The sequence below is a fragment of the Brienomyrus brachyistius genome, chromosome 4 (genome assembly GCF_023856365.1).
Source record: "Brienomyrus brachyistius isolate T26 chromosome 4, BBRACH_0.4, whole genome shotgun sequence".
In the NCBI taxonomy this organism is placed as follows: Eukaryota; Metazoa; Chordata; class Actinopteri; order Osteoglossiformes; family Mormyridae; genus Brienomyrus; species Brienomyrus brachyistius.
The window spans coordinates 26673167-26699188 of NC_064536.1; the positions used below are offsets into that span (position 1 = coordinate 26673167).

A 26022-nucleotide genomic window follows, 5' to 3' on the forward strand; every position below is an offset into this window, starting at 1 on the left:
TGGAAAAGGGGGAAGGAACACGTGGAAGAGCAGAGCTAGATAGCCGTCAGCGATGAGTGTCATGTGACCTCTCTTTTCCACTCACTTCGTTCTCACAGTCAGTGGACAGGTAGCTGTGACCATGTCGTGCACCGTAAGTAGCTGTTAATTTGGCAACAGCAATTTTGTCCTGCTCTGATTCTTTCCTGATCATAAATTGCCTCAGTTTGTTTGGTGATTTGAATGCTTTTCTGGTGTTTTTCTTATAGCAAGGTTATCTAAAGCATTTAAAGTGTTTAATCAAAATGTTAAGTTAGCATATGCAGCACGTAGCAGAAAGTGGATCGTTCCATATATCAATACAAAAGCCTAACATTCTGCGTAAACATAAAAGTAAACATTTATCCTGCAATGTGATATGATGGTAACAGGGCAGCATTTAATTGCACAGTCAGAGGAGAGCAGGGAGGCAGCGAAACAGTGAAGCCGCTCCAGCAGGGGGCAGTGAAGTGCGTAATTAGAGCATAAAATTAAAGTCAGAGCCCTTAGAGCACACTAATCCCCCACCGGTACATACTGTATGTACATACAAGGAAATACAGAGATTGGAAAATACTCCCAGAATACTGTATATTGTGATAGCAGACATTTTATATTATACAAATCAAACAGGACAGCTAATGATATTTTTGCCTTTTATATGAATGAAAAGTAACATTTCACTGACCACCAGTATAATGCCTCACATTTACATTTATGTTATTTAGCAGATGCTTTTGTCCAAAGTGACTTACAAGTGAGACAAATAGCACCTTGATCATAGTAAAATGCACAACAGCCATGAATGTCTGTTTCTCACTGGCTGATTCTTACTGTCACACTGTAATGTGACAGTGCTGCATGCCATGTAAATACAGCTCACATCACTGTAAGATGCTCCTCCCTGGTGATGATCCCTCCCCATCACTGGAGTATCTGTGTGTCCCTCACAGCTCTCATCCTGAGCAGCAGCTCCCCACATGTAGAGGAGCCTCTCTGTGTCGCTGCCCCCTACTGGAAAATGACAGATAAGCATTAACATCGGCTACATGATTCATCAGTTCAGTTTGGCTTCTGACGCATGAAACCTTCCTTAGCATTTCAGGGAGTATGATCTGTTAATTTCACCACAGTAGAAACAGGAAATGACCTAGACTTAGATTAATCTGGGAAACCTCTTAAATTCACCTTAATCTGGCTTAAAATTTGAAGCCAAATAAACCACATGTATGATGCTGCAATTGTGGCTCTATGCAGTGTCAAAGGAAACATACGACACACATGAAGCATCACAGACTAAATGTATTACAGCTCATGTTAGAGCAGATTCTCCAAACTCACCTCTCTGTGCTTCAGGGAGACTGAGCTGTGACCACATCACTGGCTGGGGTTACAGCAGGACGGTGTGAAGAACATCTAGAGGACACCTGCTGAGAGTATTTAGCTGTTTGCAGTGGAGGCCAAACTTTGTACAGAAACCAGAAATCCATAAACTCCCAAACCTCCCATGTGAATCACTGTGAAATATCAGGGGTATCGTGGTACTTCTTGGTACATTACAGCTAATTCTGATACACATAGATCAGCTGAGGTGTAGATGTACCTGCCCAGTCAGTACATTATTTATATATGTGTCACTCTCAGTGTGATACTGGTCCTATGCCTGAACCAAACCCTGATTTACATGAAACCATCTTACCTCTGGGTCTCGCAGGACAATGGAGCTGTTGGAGACATCAGCACCAGGCTCTTCAGAGGCCTGAGAGAAGAACATTATGTCCATGTATCTCTACAGAACCACCTGTCCATTCTTTAAATACGCTTAATGCCAAACTGGCTGTTAACAGGGTCTGGATTCTGCTTTTCTCTTCATAAAAGAGTAGAAACACTACAGAATCTTCTAGAGTTTCTTCCCTTTAGAAATATAAACTCACTCTTAATTCTCTGCTTCCTGGATGTTGGTTCCTGGCAATTTTCTTCTCTACAAGGAAACAAATCAGGAAACAAAGAAACAGAAAATGATTCTGCTCACACCAGTGTCTCTGCTCTCACCAGTGTCTCTGCTCTCACCAGTGTCTCTGCTCACACCAGTGTCTCTGCTCTCACCAGTGTCTCTGCTCACACCAGTGTCTCTGCTAACACCAGTGTCTCTGCTCTCACCAGTGTCTCTGCTCACACCAGTGTCTCTGCTCACACCAGTGTCTCTGCTCTCACCAGTGTCTCTGCTAACACCAGTGTCTCTGCTCACACCAGTGTCTCTGCTCACACCAGTGTCTCTGCTAACACCAGTGTCTCTGCTCTCACCAGTGTCTCTGCTCACACCAGTGTCTCTGCTCACACCAGTGTCTCTGCTCATACCAGTGTCTCTGCTCACACCAGTGTCTCTGCTCTCACCAGTGTCTCTGCTCACACCAGTGTCTCTGCTCACCCCAGTGTCTCTGCTCTCACCAGTGTCTCTGCTCACATCAGTGTCTCTGCTAACACCAGTGTCTCTGCTCACACCAGTGTCTCTGCTCACACCAGTGTCTCTGCTCTCACCAGTGTCTCTGCTCACACCAGTGTCTCTGCTCACCCCAGTGTCTCTGCTCTCACCAGTGTCTCTGCTCACATCAGTGTCTCTGCTAACACCAGTGTCTCTGCTCACACCAGTGTCTCTGCTCACACCAGTGTCTCTGTGATAGTGTCAACTGATACTGTTGCTGTGTAACAAACACAGGGTCATTCCCTCTCTATTAGCATCTGAAAATATCATCCAGTCTAATTATCGTAAAACTATCTACACAAATCGATGTGAGTAACTGGCATCTCAGGTGAAATGTTACAGTTCCATGCAAACCGATTACCAGTCTGCACAGGCAGGTAACCCAGTTAATGAATCCCAGCCGGCCCTGGTTCGAGTAACTAACTCATTTATGGTTTTATAAGCTCAGTTGGCTGGACACAGACTCAGGGGGTCAGAGGAAAGCCGGCAGGATCATGGAGGAAAGACTCCTTCAGGGCTGATGTACTCTGACGTCCTCAGGCCCAGTGCCAAGGTGTAACACTCTGCTCCCTCATCTCTGCATTCCAGTTTAGATACTACAACACTACACTCTTTGTTGGAAATACTGTACTTCTGATTCGCATCCATGTAGTAGCGGGTGGACATGCTTATTTGCACAGTAATAAAGACGAGCAGTGATCATGTATGAAGATCAGAACACAGACTCAGTGGGGGGAGGGTCCCCCACATCAGGTTGCTCCTAAGACCCGACGTCCATAAGCCCTTGTGGTGACGCGTGGGCATCGCCCGGCACCGCAGTGCATTACAGGGGGAACAGCTTTGTGTACACAGGTGGTGCAGTGTACACAGGCGGAGACTTGAACCCGGGTCCCAGAGGTGTGAGGCAACAGTGCTAACCACTGCACCACCATGCTGCCCCCGGTTCATGTTAGTATTTAATATTATTTCTTAATATGCCTATTTTTAAATTATTGTGACAACGTGATACTGTTTGTCCCCCCTACCAATCTGCAATATCTATCGAGTGATGTTTACATGTCGAGATAAGTACTTACCCTAATTGAGGATGTGGACTAAATCGATAACCTTTCCATTCTCTCCCGATGCAATAAAATAGTTCGAATCTGCCTGTGCGTGACGCTGTTTGCCTTTATCAAAGTGAAATAATGAGCAAACGCTGTCTGAACCATATCACAGTGTCTCCATCCTCTGGTTTATAACGCCCGGTCTCCACAGCACTGTCCCCCCCCCCCCCCCCCTTACGTAACGTAGTTCCTTCCAAAATCAGTATTGCGTTCATGCCTGGATTTCCTGTTTGCTCCATTGCAGTTTTTAGTTCTGTTTTTAGTCTGTGCTCTCAGAGGGGCTGTGACCATGTTTTGTGGTTTAATGTTACTGTATAATCTGTGTGTCTGAATGCTGCTGTCTGTGTCTCTGTCCAGCCGTCTTTGGAAAAGGATAAAAGCATGAAGTCGTATCTGCTGCTTACAGGAGTGCAGAGGGACATGCATCACTGCTCAGACACTCAGGTCACTTATACACCGTCTGCATCAGCAGATACTCACTGTGTTTGTCCCACACTTTCCATGTGATGATGATGATAATCAACAGCAGCACCAATGAGCCCAGTCCTACATACAGAGCCAGCTGGACCAAAGAGCTGAATAAGAGGGTGGATTTGAACAGTATCATGTAAGTAAGTCTTACATGATTTATAGTTACATGGCTCAGCCACATCCGTACTATTACACAGGCTACATGTGAGGAACAGCAGACAGTAACAAAGAGCATGAGAATAGCTGGAGAATTTTAATTGCCAGCTTTACTATGATTATTACATAATATGCTACACTGTTCTGTAAAATCCAAACAGGCCTGCAGTCTGTCCCCAGCAGCACAGGCCACAAGGCAGGGGCTCACCCTGGATGGGATGCCGCCTCATGTATTTTACAAGTAAAATAAAATATTAAAAATTCATGAATAAATTAAAATCAAAAATCCAATCAGTCACGATCGGTGCCGGTGAACGGGTGATCGCACGGCAGGCAACAGGCAGGAAGCAAGCAAGGGAATTGGGGAAACCAGGGATTTAATAGTGATACGGGGCTTGGAGACATCACACATCGACGAACATCACTGACGGACAAGGAACTAGCGCAAGACACGGACTGAAATACACAAGACTGGGCAAACATAATAAGACACAGCTGGGTACGATCAGGGAAGCACACGTGGATAATCAGGGGGGCGTGGCACACACGAGGATCGGACGAGCCGGGCATGACACAATCTTTATTTTGATAAAGAAAAAGGGAAGTTTTCCATGACTGTGTGACCAAGTAAATGCTGCTAGCTGGACCCCCACACTGCTGTAATGCTGCTAGCTGGACCCCCACACTGCTGTAAATGCTACTAGCTGGACCTCCACACTGCTGTTAATGCTGCTAGCTGGACCCCCACACTGCTGTAAATGCTGCTAGCTGGACCCCCACACTGCTGTTAATGTTGCTAGCTGGACCCCCACACTACTGTAAATGCTGCTAGCTGGACACCACACTACTGTAAATGCTGCTAGCTGGACACCACACTGCTGTTAATGCTGTTAGCTGGACATCACACTGCTGTTAATAATGTTAGCTGGACATCACACTGCTGTTAATGCTGTTAGCTGAACCCCCACACTGCTGTTAATGCTGCTAGCTGGACCCCCACACTGCTGTTAATGCTGCTACCTGGACCCCCACACTGCTGTAATGCTGCTAGCTGGACCCCCACACTGCTGTAAATGCTACTAGCTGGACCTCCACACTGCTGTAATGCTGCTAGCTGGACCCCCACACTGCTGTAAATGCTACTAGCTGGACCTCCACACTGCTGTTAATGCTGCTAGCTGGACCCCCACACTGCTGTAAATGCTGCTAGCTGGACCCCCATACTGCTGTTAATGCTGCTAGCTGGACACCACACTGCTGTTAATGCTGTTAGCTGGACATCACACTGCTGTTAATAATGTTAGCTGGACATCACACTGCTGTTAATGCTGTTAGCTGAACCCCCACACTGCTGTTAATGCTGCTAGCTGGACACCACACTGCTAAGGCTGTTGGATGCTTACCTCAGTTTATCATTACTCTCTCCTTCTTCATCATGGGCCAAAATAAGTATAGTGGTGGAAACAGGAGAAAATATTGTTGATTAAACAAAATGTAGAAACCACGTTGTTGTGTTAGCTATTCTAATAAGCGTGAGAGCAACACTGTAGTAGCGTTCGGGGAACTTTATTTAAAGCAACACCTTTCACATCAAGCACATATCAGCCACTATCCCGCTTCTATTTTTCACTTTCCCAGCATCCCGTGCTCATGTTTACATCCCGCCGTCAGGCTACGCAACATATCCCACACACGTTCTGTTAGTCATAAAGATGTTTCGGTCCATTCATACAAACACGTAGAATTACAGATATCCACCCATGGGGAACATGGAAACTCCACACACTCACAGCAGAAGCAAGATGCAAACCCCTAAACATAGAGGTGTGAAGCAACAGTGCTATCTACTGGACCACGTGCCACTGGAATCCATCCATCCATTTTCCAAACCGCTTATCCTACTGGGTCGCAGGGGGTCCGGAGCCTATCCCAGAAGCAATGGGCACGAGGCTGGGAACAACCCAGGATGGGGGGCCAGCCCATCACAGGGCACACTCACACACCATTCACTCACACATGCACACCTATGGGCAATTTAGTAACTCCAATTAGCCTCAGCATGTTTTTGGACTGTGGGGGGAAACCGGAGTACCCGGAGGAAACCCCACAACGACATGGGGAGAACATGCAAATTCCGCACACATGTGACCCAGGCAGACACTCGAACCCGGGTCCCAGAGGTGTGAGGCAACAGTGCTAACCAATGCATGAAACTGGAATATAAAGCTTAATAACCCAATTCAGGAGAGTTTTAAGACAGATAGACCCTCTCCCCCCCCCCCCCACACACAGACACACACGCACAGATTATCCCACAAATAAACACAGAGTCCCTTCATGGATGAAACTGGATCATTTGGTATTTGATGTTTTGGACTGAAGCAAAAAGGATTTGCAGCCAGATTTTAGTTACTTACGATCAGTGATGGTTGTGGTTGTAGCTGTCTGACTGACAGTAATATGAACTGGGATCTGCCAGATTCCAGGAGTACACCAGTACCAGCCTGCGTCCTTCCTCTCCAGTCCCTTCATTGTCACATTGAAGACTTTATTTACTCTGTCATGCCTGATCAGGACAGGCCTCCCATCCAAACTCCGAGAAGTCACTGCTACACAGGAGCCTCCACCCTTACACCACTTCAGCTTACTGTACCTCTTTGTATAGCGACACTGAACACTGACATTGTCTCCTTCCACAACCTTCACCTCCTGTTTGTCCACTGACAGCTCTGGGGAGCCTGAACACACAGATTAGGAACAAACACTGTGATATTTAGACAGTCATAAAATATTTATCTCACTGGCTACAGTCTACAGTACAAACATCTTACCATCAGTGACTGACAGGTAAGCCTGAATTCCAGCAACTGAACCTTCACTGATCTCTGCTTTACACCAGTACCAATCAGAGTCCCCAGCTGTCAGATTGTTGAAGGTCACAGTGAAGACTTGCTGGTCAGGATCATCTCTGACTGACACTTTAGCCTCCTGTGGAGAGTCAGTGTATACTATAGGAGTACATGCACTCCATGCTATCCCTCTGCACCAGGATTTCAGATGTGTTTTGTATCCGTCTCCATAGAAGCACGGAATGGTGACAGATTCTCCAATCTGTACAGACACTTTTGTCAGCGTGTACACACTGTCAGCACCTACAGGGGAAATAATCAACCAAATTCACATTTTCAGCATCACAGTATCTCTGATCTTTAATAAACCATGCATTCAGTTTGTGCAATACTTTAATCAGGCATCTCTGAAAGAACTAGAACAGTGTATTTCCTGATGATGTGAGTGTGTTTGCCCTGCAGCAAAAACTAAAGGAATGACAAAAAGACGAGTGCGTGGACCATTTGCTCTGCAGTGAGGAGTCACTGACTTGGCCTGAGGCTGCAGATGCAGTTTGGTGGCTGTGGCATGTTCAGTGTCTGAGTGGTAAGAGCCTCTGAAAAAGTAATGGGAGGCAATGGGAGGATGGAGGGATAAAAAATGACAAAATGATGAGTGGTTTACTATGCATGCTTGGAGCCATGGCCAAGGATGGAGGGATGAGGGAAAGGGGGGAATAGACGAGTGTGGGTCCATTTCTTTGTACCTGTTCTGAGGCAGCCTGTGGAGTTTGGTGGCAAAGGGCCGCACAGTGACTGAATGACAGGACAATGATTCTAAAATCTCAGGTTATCCTATGGGGCCAAAAATCCCCAACAGAATCTGGAGAACTATCACTCTAATTACTATTTAACAGAACAGTGGGGATGGATATAAGACACATACTGTCATTTTGGTATAAAACCGCTATTTCCTGCAAGAGGCAAACTGGTTGCTAGAGTGCAAACTTTAAATGATATTGTCACGATCGCTGGATGCGAGAGTGGGTAATCGCTCGGGCAGGCGGGCAAGGAGCAGGCAGACGGGTGAAATGCGGGGAAATACTGGGATTTATTTCGGGTACAGGACTAGGAGACATCAGACATCGACCAACATCAATGACAGACCAGGGACACTGGCAAGACTTGGACTCAAATAGACAGGACAGATCAAAGTAACTAGACACAGCTGGGTACGATCAGGGAAGCACACGTGGATAATCAGGGGGGGCGTGGCACATACGAGTATCGTACGAGCTGGGCGTGACAGATATCACCTAAATAATAACTAGAATTAAGTAATCGGAAAAAAGATCTCCTCAAGTTAAATAATCTTCCGATAACCTCCAAACTTTTTTCCAAACGGATTAATCACCTTCGTTAGCACCGACGATCTCCGTTTAAATCAAAAAGGTTAGGGCCATGTCTTCTACGCCTGTGTTCTGCAGCTCCTGTGGTATGTACAGGGTAACTATCCTTCCGACACTCCCAATAGTATAGTGTGCCAGAAGTGTTTAGTTATTGTAGAGCTGGAGGACAGGATTTGCGCATTAGAACTTTAGTGGAGATTAAGCAGATTGAGGTATTTATAAACACAGGTTCTGGCAAAATATCCTACCTATCAAGCTGTCCTACTGTTGTTACTGCACATGCAACTCAAAACGGCCATGTTTTATTGCTAAGAGTACACGCCTATTTTATCCTACCCTGATCTCGAGTGTGCGGAAAAAAGTTAGCATTGTATGTTGTACTTCTTTGTTAAAGTTCATACTTATTTTTCTTAAGCCGTTGTCCATTTGTTAACTTTTCAAGCGAACATACGCTTTGTTTTTTGTGTAAAAGTAATCCAGTTTGGAGTCTCAGTTGAAATTATGTTTCAAGTCTTGATTTACTACTTCTAAACTCCTGTAAACTGGCATACATGTGTAAACCTTGTCAATTAAATTTAGTCCTCCTGCAGTTACTGGACACCACGCTCATTTGTTCTCGCACAAAGTAATATTGCACTGCATAGTTGCTAGTTGAGTGATAACATTGTTTAATTTCTAAGAACCTTAACATTGGTATTTTTACTTGCAGTATGTGCATTGCTTCTTACATAACGGATCCTGAAGCTAAAAACGTCAGATTTTCTCCTTAGTTATGGATAACAAATACGAGGAACTGCTCGCGTTTCTTTCTGATGGGTCCTACAAGTCAAAGAGGCAAAACCTTAGGAGATATGCCTCAAAATTCAAGCTGAAGGGTCAGTAGATTATTGTAAATACTAACTATATGTGCTTATTGATTAAATAAATGTTATAATTTGAATTATTTCTGAAATGTAGATAGAGAACTTTTGTTTGGAAGCAGGAAAGTGATCAGAAGATGCCATGGGGCTATTTCAGGAGTTTCATTAGAGTCCTGTTGGTGGACACACTGGTGAACTCAAAACGCGAATTGCAGTGTCTTCCAGATTTTAATGGTATGGCATGTCAGTTTCATCCATCCATTTTCCAAACCGCTTATCCTACTGGGTCGTGGGGGGTCCAGAGCAGGTAGGCGGGTAGGAGGCAGGGAAGGATCAGGCAGGCAAGCGAAAGTCGGGGGAAGACGGGATTTATTGCGGGACAGGACAGAACAGAAGAGCACACTAGCACTGACATCGACCAACATTATTGACGGACCACAGGCAGGGCAAGACGTGGACTGAAATAGACAGGACTGGGCAAAAATAATAGGACACAGCTGGGCAAGATCGGGGAAGCACACGTGGATAATCAGAGAGCGTTATGGTCACAGGTGCGGACAGAGGCGTGGGCGAAGGCAGAGGAGCCTCGGGCATAGCAGCTGCAGGCGGTGGAGGCTGAGGGGCCTCGGGCGTAGCTGCAGCAGGCGGCAGGACAGACAGAGGGGCCTTCGGGTGGAGGCAGAGGGGCTTCGGGCGTAGTGGCTGCAGGGACTGCAGCAGGCGAGGCAGAGGGGCCTCGGGTGTAGCGGCTGCAGCAGGCGAGATGGGCGTAGCCCCTTTAAGAGTCCGGGGAATATGCGGGATAGAGTCTCTAACCGCGCTGGCCCTCTTGTAAGCCAGCCGCGCTGGCCAGTAGAAATACCGCTCGAGGGGCGGCAGTAGCTCTGTGGTGGCCAGGCCAGTTCCCAGGGCGGGGGAAGCTGCCCGTGAAGGCAGCTTAGTGGCAGTGGTGACGTCAGGCTCGACCGGGGAGTCATCCTGCTCACCGGCTGGGAGGGAAGAGGGGACGAGCACACATGCACCCAGGACAATTGTCAGAACGACCGCCGGCTTTCTCCTCCTTCAGGTCACAGTGGTCGTGGGAGGCTGCGCCAAGTCCGACAGGGTGGAGAGCGGGAGGACAGTCCGGCTGCCGGAGGTTCTGTGCGCGTCCTCCTCGAGGGACAGCCAGGCCAAGATATCCCAGCTCCGGTTTACGAGATCCCATACCGGGGGATCTTCCCGGGTGCCGGGCAGGGCTATCCAAAATAGCACCTGGTTGACGAGACCGAGGTAATCCTCCTTGATCACGGAAGATGCTCTCTTCGCATGGTCCGTCATTCTGTCAGAGTCGCGGTTTAGTGACGGGCAGATAGACAGGTAGGAGGCACGGAAGGATCAGGCAGGCAAGCGAAAGTCGGGTGAATACGGGGATTTATTGCGGGGCGGGGCGGGGCAGGACAGGACAGGACAGGACAGGACAGGACAGACTAGCACTGACATCGACCAACATTATTGACGGACCACAGGCAGGGCAAGACGTGGACTCAAATAGACAAGACTGGGAGAAAATAATAGGACACAGCTGGGCAAGATCGGTGAAGCACACGTGGATAATCAGGGGGCATGGCACACATGAGGATCGTACAAGCCGGGCATGACACACACCTACGGGCAATGTTTCTCAGCATGTTTGTGGGGTGAAACCGGACTGCCTGGAGGAAACCTATGAGGAGAACATGCAAACTCCACACACATGTAACCCAGGCGAAACTCGAACCCGGGTCCCAGGCACCAGTGCTAACTACTGCACCACCAAGCCGCCCCCACAAGTAGCCATTATCTGTTAATTTGAACAAAAAGAAATCATAACAATAAACAAACATTTTCCATTTCAATTTTAAACAGTCAGATTCCATTTCAGTCTCACAAGAATAAAAAATGAATGAATGAAACAAAAAATCCTTTCCCCAGATATGCACTGTGGTTATTTTACATAATTTGAAGTAACATCAACACCACAATGTCCAACAGTTAACAAAATAAGGAACATTTAGAGTTCTTCATTGGTTCAGAGACAAGCTCCTTCAAACTCTGCTTTTAGGAGTTGGATTTCCATTCTGACTTTAGTTTGTTATAGTTTGATAAGCAAGGTTTGTTCCTTTGCCAGATAAATCTGTATTTCTGTTCTTTCAGTGTCTCGTTTAAGAAGGACTCATAGACACCACCATCCAGGTTTGGTGAAGAATGCTTTCTTTTCGGAGCTTCTGTGACAACAGCTGGCTCTACCAATGAGGATCCAACTTCTTCCTCAACTACTTGACTGAGATTGAGGACAAATATTCCCTTTGCATTAGGAGGATCTGGCTCACCCTCCTCTGTAAGTGTGGGCTCACTTTCGGCTTCAGCACCATTGATTCCAAGCAGAACTTCTGATTTCTCACCATCAATACTGTCAAGGACTATGTCAGTATACTGACCCCCCTAAAACACTTGTTACCCGTTTTTGGGGGTTTGGGCTCAGCAAGGTCTTTTGTTGCCTTGGCTTTAACGCTCTTCCATCTTAATAGAACTTGTTTTGTGGTCCCTTTCTGACCAGACCCCATAGCATTCACAGTCTTGGTGAGGTCCTCTTGAATGTAATTTTTACATTTTTTGGTAATTTCTCTACCATTTAACGAACTGAAACATCCTACTAAGGTGGAATAATGGTACCAAACACCCTCCAACAGTGCCTAGTTTTCTGCCACTGTGAAATTAAGCTTTTTTGAATCCATGATTCCATCTATTTTAGGTAGCCAACACTGATCTTATAGGGCTTGTGCTTGATTGGGGGCAATTCAAGACATGAAAAACCAATCAGCTTGTTGCTGATTAATGATTGTTTGGCCAATTAAAAGCACCCATTTCTTATACACCTATGGCATAGGTTTATGGCATTGGGAAAATCTATGTTGTAAATTGTAATAAATTTTTATATACTACATAACCAGCTATAACTAACTAAAGTTGCGTATCTCATTTCAGCTCTGGATTAAAGAACATCTCGTCATGGAGATTGTGCTGACTCTGCAATTTATTTTACATGGTCACTGGGAGTAAAATGTAGTAGCAAGTTCATGGATGTCGAGACAGATGTTTTGAACCAGAAAGAATATTAAGAGAGAGAGAGAGAGAGAGAGAGAGAGATCATTATAAAGGTTTTATCGATCTTTGCATTTCTCCCTTGCATTCCACATGAGTAAAAAATGTTACATTAACATACATCTTTAACTGCATAGTTGAATCACATTTGCATTGTTAAACATCACAATGAATAATAAATTACTATGCTGTCATACTTTATCAGTTCAATGCATACCGGTTTAACCAGCTAAAACATTTACTATTACCTACATAAAAGTTAATTTGCGCACAGAGCTAATGATTTACTTCACGCGTGTACTGTGACACCCGACAGACCCAGGCACTGTGAGAGCAGGAACGACAGCAGGAACAACAAGAGAAGCGCTCTTTAATTGTAGGTCTTACAGGGACTAAGCATGGGCAGCACTGAGGAGCGTGACACAAGAAACAGTGAAACACAGCAGGTATGACGCTGGACCATAAGACACCCATGGTGGGTACTGTAGTTACACAATAGCGACAGACTCGAATCAGGCAGGATTCACACATGACACAGGCAAGGGCACCCACGACAATCTGGAGCACTTAAGCATTTACAATAACACAAACAAGGGCTATTTACAGATATCTCCCAGAATGCTCTGTGCTGTTAATGGGCTCCTGTATGCGGAGCTATCTTGCTGATACTACACTCATACACTGATTGAGAGATGCCTAAAAGCAAACGTAGTAGGAGGTTAATGGATGTATCACTTTTTACTATAAATTGGTGAGATGTTATATTTACATTTAATTTTCTGTAGATCAAATGTTTATACATTTAAGGTAGAATCACATGTTGTCGGTCTTCTTTGATGTCTCTGTCTAACAAGTTACAAGTTATTTCTAGTACAGGGCAGACTTGGTGTTTTTCTCTTCACTGAAGTAATAAAAAAGACGTGTGTACATCAGCATTGGCTGAAATGAGTGTGAAAATATTGGCATATTGAATGCAGGCAAAAAATGCAGTATTGCTCATACCTGGTTATCCAGTCTTTACATTATGTGCCCATTATTGTTATATATTGGTGTCTGTATCGAAGGTTGTTGTTAATTCATTAACGTTGATGAAATGCTGTTTTGATGTTGTAAATTGTTCCAGACCTCTGACTTTGAACAATAATCTGATGGAGATTTTTGATAAAACAATTTGAGAACCCTTCTTCTAGCATATTACAGTATGAATATTAACATCTTCCATTTAAAGTTATGCAAGTAAATCACCGGATGGACAGTGGCAAGAAAAAGTATGTGAACCCTTTGGAATTTGATGGTTTTCTGCATTAATTTGTCATAAAACGTCAAAAGTATAATGTGGGTATAATAATAACAACACAAAAATTCTGATTTTTCATGATTTGTATGCATAATGCTATTAGAAATGTAACCCTTCAGACCTCAATAAAGCTAATTGAAGCCAGGGGTCAGAAAATGAGTTCGGAGGTGAGGACTAGAGCTACATTAACTGTTGAAAACCACTCAGACTTTTTGAGTTTCCTCCACACAAGAAGAATATGCTTATATGAGCCATGCCTCACCAAAAAGAGCTTTCAGGGGATCTACAGTCAAGCTTGGTTGATTTCCATAAAGCTGGAAAGGATCACAAAGTGATTTCAAAGACTTTGGGACTGTGGCTACTCTACCAAGAAGTGGGTGGCCATTCAGAATGACCCCAAGAGCACAACAAAGACTCATCAATAAGGTAAAGAAACAACCCTGAGTGACAGCCAAAGATTTGAAGGCGTCATTGGAACTGGCTAACATCTGTGTTCATGCGTCTACAGTACGTAAAACATTGACCAAGGGTGTCTATGGCAGGAGACCACGAAGGAAGTGATGTGTCAGGGACATTGCTGCACACCTGAGGTTTACGAAAGGGCACATTGACACTCCACAGCGGTATTGGCAAAATGTTCTGTGGACTGATGAAACTAAGATTGAACTATTTGGAAAGACCACGCAGCAGTACATCTGGCGTAAAACGAGCACTGCATATCATCATGAAAACATATCATCCCAACCGTAAAGTATGGTGGAGGAAACACCATGATTTGGACCTGCTTTGCTGCATCAGGACCTGGCCAGCTTGCAGTCACTGAGGGGAACATGAATTCCCAAGTGCATGAACAAATTCTTCAGGAGAATGTGTGTACATCAGCTGAGCTGGGTGATGCAAGAGGATAATGACCCAAAACACTGGAGCAAGTCCACAACAGAATGGCTTCAGAAAACTTAATGCGCCTTTTGGAGTGACCAAGTCAGAGCCCAGACCTCAACCCAACAGAGATGCTACAGTATGGAATGACTTGAAGAGAGTCATACACATGAAGACGTCCAAAGACTATGACAGAACTAAAGCAGTTTTGTCAGGAAGAATGGGCTAAAATTCCTCCTGAACAATATGCAGGTCTGATTCACAGCTACAGGAAGCACTTGGTCGAGGTTATTGCTGCCGGGGGAAGGGGGGGGGGGGGGGGGGGTCAAGCAGTTATTAATTCCAAGGGTTCATTTAATTTTTCCACCAACACTATGAGTGTTTTATGGTTGTTCTCAATGAAGACATGAAAGATCTTTGACTTAGATGAAGATCAGATCAAATTTTATGACAAATTAATGCAGAAAACTATGAAATTCCAAAAGGTTCACATACTTTTTCTTGTCACTGTATTCACTTATATATCAGGGGACAAAGGTGGTGTGGAGCCACACGGTGCTGCCTGTTAACATAAAGGCTGCTAACATGTATCCCGAGACGGGCAGCTGCTCTGCAGACCAACTCGGCTTTGTTACGCTATAATAGTCTATTGATCTTACAAGTTCAAGAAGAAGTGTGGAGCTGATTTATTTAGACATCCAGCACAGTTGCCCCCCCTCTGACTGGCGAAATCATTCCGTAGCTGGTCACACCCAAAGCGACTCCCATAGTGAAACACGGGGCAAAGTTAGAAAAAGGACCAACTGTGCTGCTGAAACGACCCCAGGAAGATAAATTATCAGCCTCACAGAAAAGCAAAGGGTACAAGAGACAGGGGCAGCTTATCTGCACTGACAGTCTTTGTACTGCTTGGACACCAAAGGAGAGACGTTACAGTATCATGCCGTATATCAGGAATTTATACTTATCAAAAACCTGTTCCTTGGTAATTGTTCATGTCTTCGATATTAACATTCAGGAAAAATATTAGAAGTACTAATAAATACATCTGGAGCCTATAGGTGCAAGACAGGGATCATCCCAGGCTGTGGTGCCAATGCAATGCACATTCACACACCATTCACACTTATGGGGAATTCGTGGTAACTCTAGGCAGCCTTAGCATGTTCCTGGACTGTAGAGGGAACCTAGAGAACCCAGATGAAACCCCATGATGACACGGGGCGAACATGCAAACTCCACACACATGGAGGCAAACCCTGGTCCCCGAGTTGTGAGATAGCAGTGCTAACCACTGTACCTCCCCAAATAAGGACCTCTAATGCAAAATATGTATATTAAGCAGTTTTCACGAGTTTTAGCAGCTGTGAGAATCCAAATAGTATTTGTAATTTCCGATGCTAATGAGTGACACTCACCTGTGAGCCCAGCAATGAGAAGAAACAGGAGCATCAGAGGATCCATACGTGTGTGTGTCACTGAGCCCAGATCTGTGGAGACTGACACTCACTTCCTCATCCTCTGTACCTTCACTGTCTCTGTCGTTTCTATTGTCACACACAGAGTAAAGGGGGAGTGGACAGGAAGTGACAAAACCACAAGGCTGAATGTTAAGCACTTAAGTCATAGCATTTCTATTACTCTGGAACATAGACTACTGATGCATAGTGTCCTTCATTAATAAAATAAAGATTTCAATATCTGTACCTGCACAAGTCTATGTCGTTTCTATCCTAAGACACAGCAGCCAGAGCGGGGGGGAGGGTGACACACACCATAAACAGGAAGTGACAAAACCACAAGACATTCCATTTTTATCCGTATATACAGCATTAATTAAAGTATCAAAGCACAGACTCATTAAAATAAAAAATTTAGCACAAGTAAAGATGACTTAATGAATTACAGTTAATATCTGTTATATTTTCCTACCATCCATTCATCCATCCATCTGCTATATCTGCTTGCCCTGTGCAGGGTCGTGGGGGTCCAGAGCCTATTCTGGAGGTTATGGGTGTAAGGCGGGAATAACCCAGGATGGGGCACCTACCCCTCGCATGGCAAACACACCATTCACACACACATGCACACCTACGTGCAATATGGTAACTGCAATTCACCTCAGCATATTTTTGGACTTTGGGGGAAAACCAGACTTCAGTGGTACCTGCGGTTCACGAACACAATCCGTTCCAGGAAAGTGGTCGTGAACCAATTTGTATGCGAATCAAGGGAACTTTTTCACTAAATTTTTGTCACGAACCAAACTGTTGGGAGACCACAGCGTTCGTGAACCGCAGGCACCACCATGCCTGGAAGAAACCCCATGACGAAAGGAGAGCATGCAAGTGCAGGTGGAATAAGATAAGATAAGATTGTCTTTATTAGTCCCACGGGTGGGAAATTTGCGTTTTACAGCAGCAAAGTGGACAGTGCAGCAGAAATAAGCAGAATGCAGAAAGAGGAAAAAAAAAAAATCAAGTATCAAACAATAGAAATAAGAAATATAAATAAAATACAATACAATATATACAATACAATACAATACAAGATGGTATGTGCCTTAGTGTTTGTTGTGAAGTCTGATGGCAGATGGAAGAAAAGACCTGCGGTATCACTCTGTCGCACACTTTTGATGCACCAGTCTGTCGCTGATGGAGCTGCTCAGTACTGAAAGTGTGTCCTGTAAGGGGTGGGAGATGTCCTCCAACAGGGAATGTAGCTTAGCCAACGTTCTCCTGTGGCTCACCACCTCCACTGAGTCAAGGGGACCTCCCAAGACAGAGCTGGCTTTTTTAATCAGCCTGTTCAGTTTTCTCCTCTCCCCAGTAGAGATGCTGCTGCCCCAGCAGACCACACCATAGAAGATGACTGACGCCACCACAGAATCATAAAAGGTCTTCAGGAGTGGCCCTTGCACTCCAAAGGACCTCAGTCTGCGTAGCAGATACAATCTGCTCTGACCTTTACTGTAAATAGCATTAGTATTGTGGGTCCAGTCCAGTTTGTTGTTCAGATGAACACCCAGATACTTGTAGGAGTCAACAATCTGAATGTCCATCCCCTGGATGTTGATTGGTGTGGATGGAGGACGTTTGTGCCTACGAAAATCCACTACCAGTTCTTTGGTCTTTCCAGCATTGATATGGAGGTTGTTCAGTTGGCACCATTCCACAAAGTCTTGGGTCATTTCTCTGTACTCCTTATCATCCTCATTAGCAATGAGGCCAACAATTGCGGAGTCATCAGAGAATTTTTGCAGAAAACAGTTGGTCGAGTTGTGTGAGAAGTCCGCAGTGTATATAGTGAAGAGAAATGGGGCCAGGACTGTTCCCTGTGGGGCCCCTGTACTGCACACGACTGTGTCAGACACACAGTCCTGTATCTTCACATATTGTGGCCGATTCGTTGGATAGTCCAGAATCCAGGAGGTGAGGTGGGGGCCCACTCCTGGGTACAGTAACTTGTTCCTCAGTCTTGTGGGTATGATGGTGTTGAAAGCACTGGAGAAATCAAAAAACATGATTCTCACAATGCTCCCAGGCTTTTCCAGGTGAGAGAGGGATCTGTGTAGGAGATGAATAATCGCATCATCTACCCCAATGCCAGGCTGGTAGGCAAACTGAAGTGGGTCCAGTGAAGGGCTCACTAGGGGTCGAAGGTGGACCAGGACCAACCGCTCCAGGGTCTTCATCAGGTGAGATGTGAGCGCCACCGGCCTGTAGCTGTTGAGGTCTTTAGGCTGCGATGTCTTAGGTACTGGTATCACACAAGATGTTTTCCACAGCTGTGGTACCTTCCCTAGCTTCAAGCTCAGGTTGAATATATACGCAACTATCCCACACAATTGGTCTGCACAGGATTTCAGAACTCCTGAGCTAATACCATCTGGACTCGTCGCCTTCCTTACTTTGATCCTTCTGAGTTCACACCTTACCTTGTCTTTACTGAGATACAAGTCGAGGCAAAGTTGCTGAGAATAGAAATAAAGTATAACTTATAGCTTTGAGAAACACGACGACTAAGGAAAATAAATGATAGTTCGTCTTTACAAAGTAGTTCACAGACTTTAAAAATACATGCAAGCGAAGTATGTAAGTCAGTGTTTTTAATGAACAGTTTAACTTCCTTGTCTTCCTCTTGTACTTCAGCATTAAGCTGCTAATGCTTAACAGAAATGTCGTCATACAGGATGTGAGGGTGAGACGCTGCAGAAACACTGTGTGCTGCATACAGAGGGTCTGACCTCAGGCCTTTGGTTCAGCCTTTATGTTTGTTAAGTACCACTGCAGTAGGTTCTTTTAATCTCTGGATCCATAGGAAATAAGAGGCCTATTAGGAAGGTGTCTCTCTGAGTGTATTGACTCTTGGCCCAGTAGTCTTGCACCGTGCCTGAGGATGATTTACTGTCCTCCCTCATTCTCCCATTGGTCTGCACTCACATACAGCTTAACGTTTTGGGCCCATGCAGGATTTCATCATTACCATGTGACTTTTCATGGTGAAGATATAAGGGAGTTCTTATTTTGTGACTTATTTGGAGTATATTTTGGGCACGATGACATACGGCCCTCTCATAGATTCACAATGCAGCCAGTATGCAACACTGCTTTTCATTTACTCGTGCTGCACGTATAAGAATATAGACCCATATATTACCAAATACCTCTCATTGTTTGTGTTTGGCATCTGACTCGTCAGCCCAAATTTCCAGCAAAAACTGCACCTTTGCCGTAGACATTGGCCAGTGCGCTGCTCCTCAGTCTTAACTGACAATAGTCATCCTACAACATTAGGGCCTTGGGGGGCAGGTGGGGCATGTGGGAATCTACCGTCTGCCAGTGGTGGGGTGCTAATGCCCTGGTTAAAAATATTACCTGGTATAGCTCCCTTCACGACCAGGCTTGACCTCAGCTAATATCTAGTTGTGGCGTCGGCTTCTGTCTATTTTGTTCTCAAGTGAGAGCAATCCCTTATTAACATCACCTAGCTCTGTGAAGTGCCCATCAGTTCTCAGATCAGTACACAGGCGGATTCTTTCTGACCGTTCAGCGAGTGGATCAACTGCAGAATTTGCGTTATGTTACCAACAAGTAAGTGTTGAGGACACTACGGAAAGGGTGGAAAAGGGGGAAGGAACGCGTGGAAGAGCAGAGCTAGATAGCCGTCAGCGATGAGTGTCATGTGACCTCTCTTTTCCACTCACTTCGTTCTCACAGTAAGTCGTGCATGACCATGTCGTGCACCGTAAGTATCTGTTAATTCAGCAACAGCAATTTTGTCCTGCTCTGATTCTTGTGTGAGTGGATCGTTCCATATATCAATACAAAAGCCTAACATTCTGTGTAAACCTAAAAGTAAAGCTTTTATCCTGCAATGTGATATGATGGTAACAGGGCAGCATTTAATTCCACAGTCAGAGGAGAGCAGGGAGGCAGCGAAACAGTGAAGCCGCTCCAGCAGGGGGCAGTGAAGTGCGTAATTAGAGCATAAAATTAAAGTCAGAGCCCTTAGAATTCACTAATCCCCCACCGGTACATACTGTATGTACATACAAGGAAATACAGAGATTGGAAAATACTCCCAGAATACTGTATATTGTGATAGCAGACATTTTATATTATACAAATCAAGCAGGACAGCTAATGATATTTTTGCGTTTTATATGAATGAAAAGTAACTTTTCACTGACCAACAGTATAATGCCTCACATTTACATTTATGTTGTTTGGCAGATGCTTTTGTCAAAAGTGACGTACAAGTGAGACAAATAGCACCTTGATCAGAGTTCAAATGCACAAAAGCCATGAATGTCTGTTTCTCACTGGCTGATTCTTACTGTCACACTGCAATGTGACAGTGCTGCATGCCATGTAAATACAGCTCACATCACTGTAAGATGATCCTCCCTGGTGATGATCCCTCCCCATCACTGGAGCATCTGCGTGTCCCTCACAGCTCTCATCCAGAGCAGCCATCCAAGCTCCTTACAAGTAGAGGATCCCTCCTTAGCATTTCAGGGAGTATGATCTGTTAATTTCACCACAGTAGAAACAGGAAATGAACCAGACTTAGATTAATCTGGGAAACCTCTTAAATTCACCTTAATCTGTCTTAAAATTTGAAGCCAAATAAACCAGATGTATGATGCTGCAATTGTGGCTGTATACAGCATCAAAGGAAACATATGACACATATGAAGCATCACAGACTAAATGTATCACAGTTCATGTTAGAGCAGATTCTCCAAACTCACCTCGGTGCTTCAGGGCGACTGAGCTGTAGATCACATCACTGGCTGGGGTTACAGCAGGACGGTGTGAAGAACATCTAGAGGACACCTGCTGAGAGTATTTAGCTGTTTGCAGTGGAGGTACAAGACCAACCTTTGTACAGAAACAACAAATCCATAAACTCCCAAACCTCCCATGTGAATCATTGTGAAATATCAGGGGTATCGTGGTACTTCTTGGTACATTACAGCTAATTCTGATACACATGGATCTGACAGATCAGCTGAGGTGTAGATGTAGCCAGTGAGGACATTATTGATATATGTTTTACTCTCATTGTGATACTCATGCTGAACACTGATTTACATAAAACCATCTTACCTGAGGATCTGGCAGGAGAATGGAGCTGTAGGTGACATCAGCACCAGGCTCCACAGAGGCCTGAGAGAGGAACATGTTATTTGCTTTTAGAAAACATTTTAACTGCAACTTAACAACTGGCTTGTCATGAGGTGAGGGAGAATCGTTTATTGCATGGAACAATCTTTTATTACATGCACCATTCACAGTACAAGCAAGAGCAACTGATCTATTCTGCTGGCTACCCAAGCACCCTCGCACACACTAAGGGCGGAGCCAAATCTAACATAGGCAATATTAATCAGAATGCCTGATAACAGGAATCACAACATAGCTTATGAGAATGTGCCTTATAAAATGCAGTTTCTTCACACACTAATAACATCACATGTTTGGGGACAGGGGCTACACTCATAAATACCAGCATAAGTATGTTATTTCTGTGCTTTACCTGCTCTGCCGGGTCTCCCTTGGTGATGCCAGTTCTGTCTATGACGGCATATTCATGGTCTGGGTTCAACTAGAAAAAAGCCACAACTCAACATTCAAACCAATCACTCCTCACATCAGCGTTATTTACAGAGATAAACTTCTTGAGTTACTGGCTGTTAACAGTTTGGTTTCTGTTTTTGTTCTTTTTTAAAAGACAAAACCTTGTTGAATTTTCTACAGTTCCTCCCCATATTAAACATGAACTCACTGTTAATTCTGTACTTCCTGCATTTTGGTTCATGGCCCTTTTTTTCTCTACAGGGAAAGAAATGAGAAATAAAGTCAAAGAAATTTATTCTGATCACATCACTCACTTTCAGCTGATTCTGTTAATTTGCTGTATGACAAATGTGGAAGAAATTTCTCGAAGTCCGATGTTTAAGTGTTTGACAGAACTTTATTATTCGATGAGCTCAAAGGGAACAGACACTCAGCAATCATGCGTCTCGTGTTCTGCTCTCCGAACAACAAGTGCATACATCTCTTATAGCCAAAAATGCCGTCATCAGACAGTTCAAAGAAAAGGATCAGGTGTCTGTAGACACCCGGCACTTCTGCTTATTGAGGCTTGCTTATCAGCACAGAAATTCCTTTGCGGTTTCATACTGAGTCGAGGTAAATTTATCCAATTACCCAATTACTTTTATCTCACTTCCAGGTCATGCTGACCCAGGCCCTTGCTGAGCAAGCTACATTATGGCAAACGTTAGTTCCTTCATAGAAAATAGAAATCCCTTTACTTATAGTAAGCAAGCTTGCATTAGTACATTGTGCTTGATACATCAGACTGATTCAAGTGAGGTTATATTGTTTCAATCATTATAGGTAAATCAACAACACATTATAAACTCAATTGTTAATTACTGATTAGGTAATGCATAATCATCTATATTCCATTATTGATTACTGATTAGCATAATCAAGAATTTTCTATCACACAAACACAGTCATTTCCTCTTGGTTATCATGTACACATGTGTGTAAATGTTACCCAGCCTAATAACTGTATAAAACTACACAAATATTTATGAGCCATTGGCTTCTCAGAGGGGTGGTATGGTGGTGCAGTGGTTAGCACTGTTTCCTCCCACCTCTGGGGTCAGGGTTTTAGTCTCCCCCTGGGTCACATGTGTGTGGAGTTTGCATGTTCTCCCCATGTCGTCGTGGGGTTTCCTCCAGGTGCTCCGGTTTCCCCCCACAGACCAAAGACATGCTAAGGCTGATTGGAGTTACTAAAATTACCTGTAGGAGTGAGCGTGTGAGTCTGCCCTGGTTGGAATAACTAACTTGTTCAGGGTTTTATAAGCTCAGCTGGGTGGACACAGACCCAGAGGGTCAGAGGAAAGTCTGCAGGATCATGGAGGAAGGATCCTTCAGGGCTGCTGTGCTCTGATGTCCTGTTTGCTCCACAGCGGTTTTTAGCTCTGTGCTGTTTTTAGTCTGTGTTCCCAAAGGGGCTGTGACCATGTTTTGTGGTTTAATGTTACTGTATAACCTGTGTGTCTGAATACTGCTGTCTGTGTCTCTGTCCAGCCGTCTTTGGAAAAGGATAAAAGCATGAAGTAGCTGCTGCTTACAGGAGTGCAGAGGGACATGCATCACTGCTCAGACACTCAGGTCACTTATACACCGTCTGCATCAGCAGATACTCACTGTGTTTGTCCCACACTTTCCATGTGATAATGATGATGACCAACAGCAGCACCAATAAGCCCAGTCCTACATACAGAAACACTGGACCAAAGAGCTGAATAAGAAGGTGGATTTGAACAGTAAATTCTCACACGATTTAGGGCACCAAGATTAGCTAGAGAATTTTAACTGCCAGTTTTATTATGATTATTAGCAGGGATGCACATAACCGGCATGTAAGTACGAATTCACCGTATAAACAAACATACGCGGCATCTCTGTCATAGTGAAGCAAATGAATATTTTTTTGCATTTGCACTGTTATAAAAAAATACAAAATAACACATTTACCATGCATTTGAACCTTTATACAACTAATGAGTAATTGTACACCAGATATGAGCATTGCTGTTTATCTGATTACGTTACTGCTAGATAGACACGATTTATTAATGATGAATTAACATGAAATCAGTATGTAACTAAGACTTAGTTTATGGTTAATTGATACATTAATACCATACAAGTAATACCATACAAGTAATACCATAACGCTATATTAGTTGTAGCCTTGTGCCCTGTACTGGCTTGGTGCCCCATCCTGGGTTGTTCCCTGCCTTGTGTCCTGTACTGGTTTGCTGCCCCATCCTGGGTTGTTCCCTGCCTTGTGCCCTGTGCCTACTTGGTGCCCCATCCTGGGTTGTTCCCTGCCTTGTGCCCTATGCTGGCTTGGTGCCCCATCCTGGGTTGTTCCCTGCCTTGTGCCCTGTACTGGCTTGGTGCCCTATCCTGGGTTGTTCCCTGCTTTGTGCCCTGTGCTGGCTTGGTGCCCCATCCTGGGTTGTTCCCTGCCTTGTGCCCTGTACTGGTTTGCTGCCCCATCCTGGGTTGTTCTCTGCCTTGTGCCCTGTGCCTACTTGGTGCCCCATCCTGGGTTGTTCCCTGCCTTGTGCCCTATGCTGGCTTGGTGCCCCATCCTGGATTGTTCCCTGCCTTGTGCCCTATGCTGGCTTGGTGCCCCATCCTGGATTGTTCCCTGCCTTGTGCCCTGTGCTGGCTTGGTGCCCCATCCTGGGTTGTTCCCAGCCTCGTGCCCATTGCTTCCGGGATAGGCTCCGGACCCCCCGCGATCCAGTAGGATAAGCGGTTTGGAAAATGGATGGATGGATGGATGGATTGTTGTGCAATATCAAGTAAAGTTACCCATTATTCTATAAAAATAATGAAAAATATTCAATACCGTAGCTGGATGGATATAGAATAATAAATTAAGCTTATGACCAGTATCTCAGGGCACTGTCAGTGAACAGCTGAGATTAGTTATTTAATTTATACCTCAAAATGTATTTATGACTGGATCAGTTATTACTGAGTACAGCTGTAACACTGGCCTTTGCTGGGATTAGAAACCAGCTACAGACACATCAGTCAGTCTGACAGCTTTAGTAACGATTCATCTCTACAGGCAACAAAATTGCCTAAAATATTTGCATGATATCAAAAACTGCTATTTTATACTTTGAAAATCACATAGATTTTTATGGATTTATTTGCGAGATAAATGACAGTAACATGAATATGGCTGTGTGTCAATTTTCCGCATGTTGAGAGTGATGCATTATGAAAGACATCTGATTGGATATCTGATTGGGAAGTTAGTCAGATCTGTGGCATTAGACTCATGCATGTGTCACATTACAAAAGATACTCTATATACAAGGTGGTAAATCCTGAGGGCTCAGTGCAGCTCCCAGGTGTAACATACACATCACACATTCATGTATTTCATAAAGAGCAGGACCTGTATCTGATGAGGCTATCAAAGCTGTATTATGGGATGTCTCCCTTACAGGTAATGACGTTGTGGATATATGAGCAGGAAATATACCTTTATACAGTAGATCCTACAGATTACGCCAGATTAAGGCGACAGTGGAGGGATCTGAAAAGCCTTGCAGGTACATGACGTGCAAGTAGTCTGACTGCAGCATCCTGGGAATTTCACCCAAGCACATATTTAACGTTAAGCTAACCCAGTAGGTCACACAGGTGGGGGCACCAAGAAAGGCTGGGGCACGTCTCCGGGTACCAAATACAATTTATTTATGAAACAAAAAGTTGCTCCTGACCGCTCATACTGAACCATGCACCAGGGAAAGCGGGTGAACAGGCTGGACCTGAGCAGTAGGGAAGCGCATCCGCCAAGGGGCCACCACATGCTCCGCACACACCGATAACACAGCGTTATTTAGTGGCCAACTAAAAACACCGCCCTACAATTCAATGGGACCCATCATTAACCCTAACCCTCCCCCCTCAAGCTCGCAGCCTCGCTAATGAACAGCTGGCGGCGAAGATGAAATGAAACACAGGGCTGCTGGTCAGGACAAATGAATTAATCAGTAATTAAAACCGGATATGAAATTAACAAATTAACGCATAACATCGGTACACCGATAACATTACGAGGAATCACAAAGGAGGTGAACGTGCCGAAGCAGAAACCACAGCGAACAGCGGAGCAGAAACAGACGAAAGCAGCGGCCAGCCTTGATTTATAAATACCGTAAGAGCTGACAATCCAGCAACAAGTAAGGGGGGGGGGGATAAGGCCAGTTCAGCCATAGCAGGTATTCCACCCTGCTATAATACACAAGTTAATCTTTCACTACATTC

General features: G+C 44.6%; 3 protein-coding genes across 5 annotated transcripts in view; all 3 read right to left on the reverse strand.

Moving 5' to 3' along the window:
- Positions 1-26022, reverse strand: part of LOC125740095 (polymeric immunoglobulin receptor-like) — a 48904-nt gene that overhangs the window by 13421 nt on the left and 9461 nt on the right. The gene's annotated exons all lie outside the window — the stretch shown is intronic.
- Positions 613-20636, reverse strand: LOC125740096 (polymeric immunoglobulin receptor-like). Its single transcript, XM_049010844.1, has 10 exons — positions 20518-20636; positions 16048-16176; positions 7065-7385; positions 6651-6971; positions 5637-5661; positions 4087-4181; positions 1953-1999; positions 1718-1777; positions 1360-1448; positions 613-1032 (listed from the first exon to the last, which is right to left on the reverse strand). Exons 2-9 carry the CDS (start codon positions 16091-16093, stop codon positions 1371-1373), a joined length of 993 nt encoding a protein of 330 aa, XP_048866801.1. The 5' UTR covers positions 16094-16176; positions 20518-20636; the 3' UTR covers positions 613-1032; positions 1360-1370.
- Positions 20522-26022, reverse strand: part of LOC125740089 (polymeric immunoglobulin receptor-like) — a 179026-nt gene continuing 173525 nt past the window's right edge. For all 3 annotated transcript variants that reach the window (XM_049010826.1, XM_049010830.1, XM_049010829.1), the window contains 6 exons: positions 23368-23448; positions 21923-21969; positions 21674-21742; positions 21244-21303; positions 20886-20973; positions 20522-20659 (listed from right to left, as the gene is read on the reverse strand). In XM_049010826.1, the coding sequence (XP_048866783.1) occupies positions 20646-20659; positions 20886-20973; positions 21244-21303; positions 21674-21742; positions 21923-21969; positions 23368-23448 (359 nt within the window). In that variant the 3' untranslated portion in view covers positions 20522-20645. The remainder of the gene's footprint in view (positions 20660-20885; positions 20974-21243; positions 21304-21673; positions 21743-21922; positions 21970-23367; positions 23449-26022) is intronic.

Coding starts and splice junctions, on each gene's coding strand:
- LOC125740096 (XM_049010844.1), bottom strand. CDS start 16,093: ATGGATCCTCTGATGCTCCTGTTTCTTCTCATTGCTGGGCTCACAG. Junction 5,662..6,650: donor AACCACAACCATCACTGATC/GTAAGTAACTAA, acceptor CCCATGATGAAG/AAGGAGAGAGTAATGATAAA. Junction 4,182..5,636: donor GAGAGTAATGATAAACTGAG/GTAAGCATCCAA, acceptor CCTCTTATTCAG/CTCTTTGGTCCAGCTGGCTC.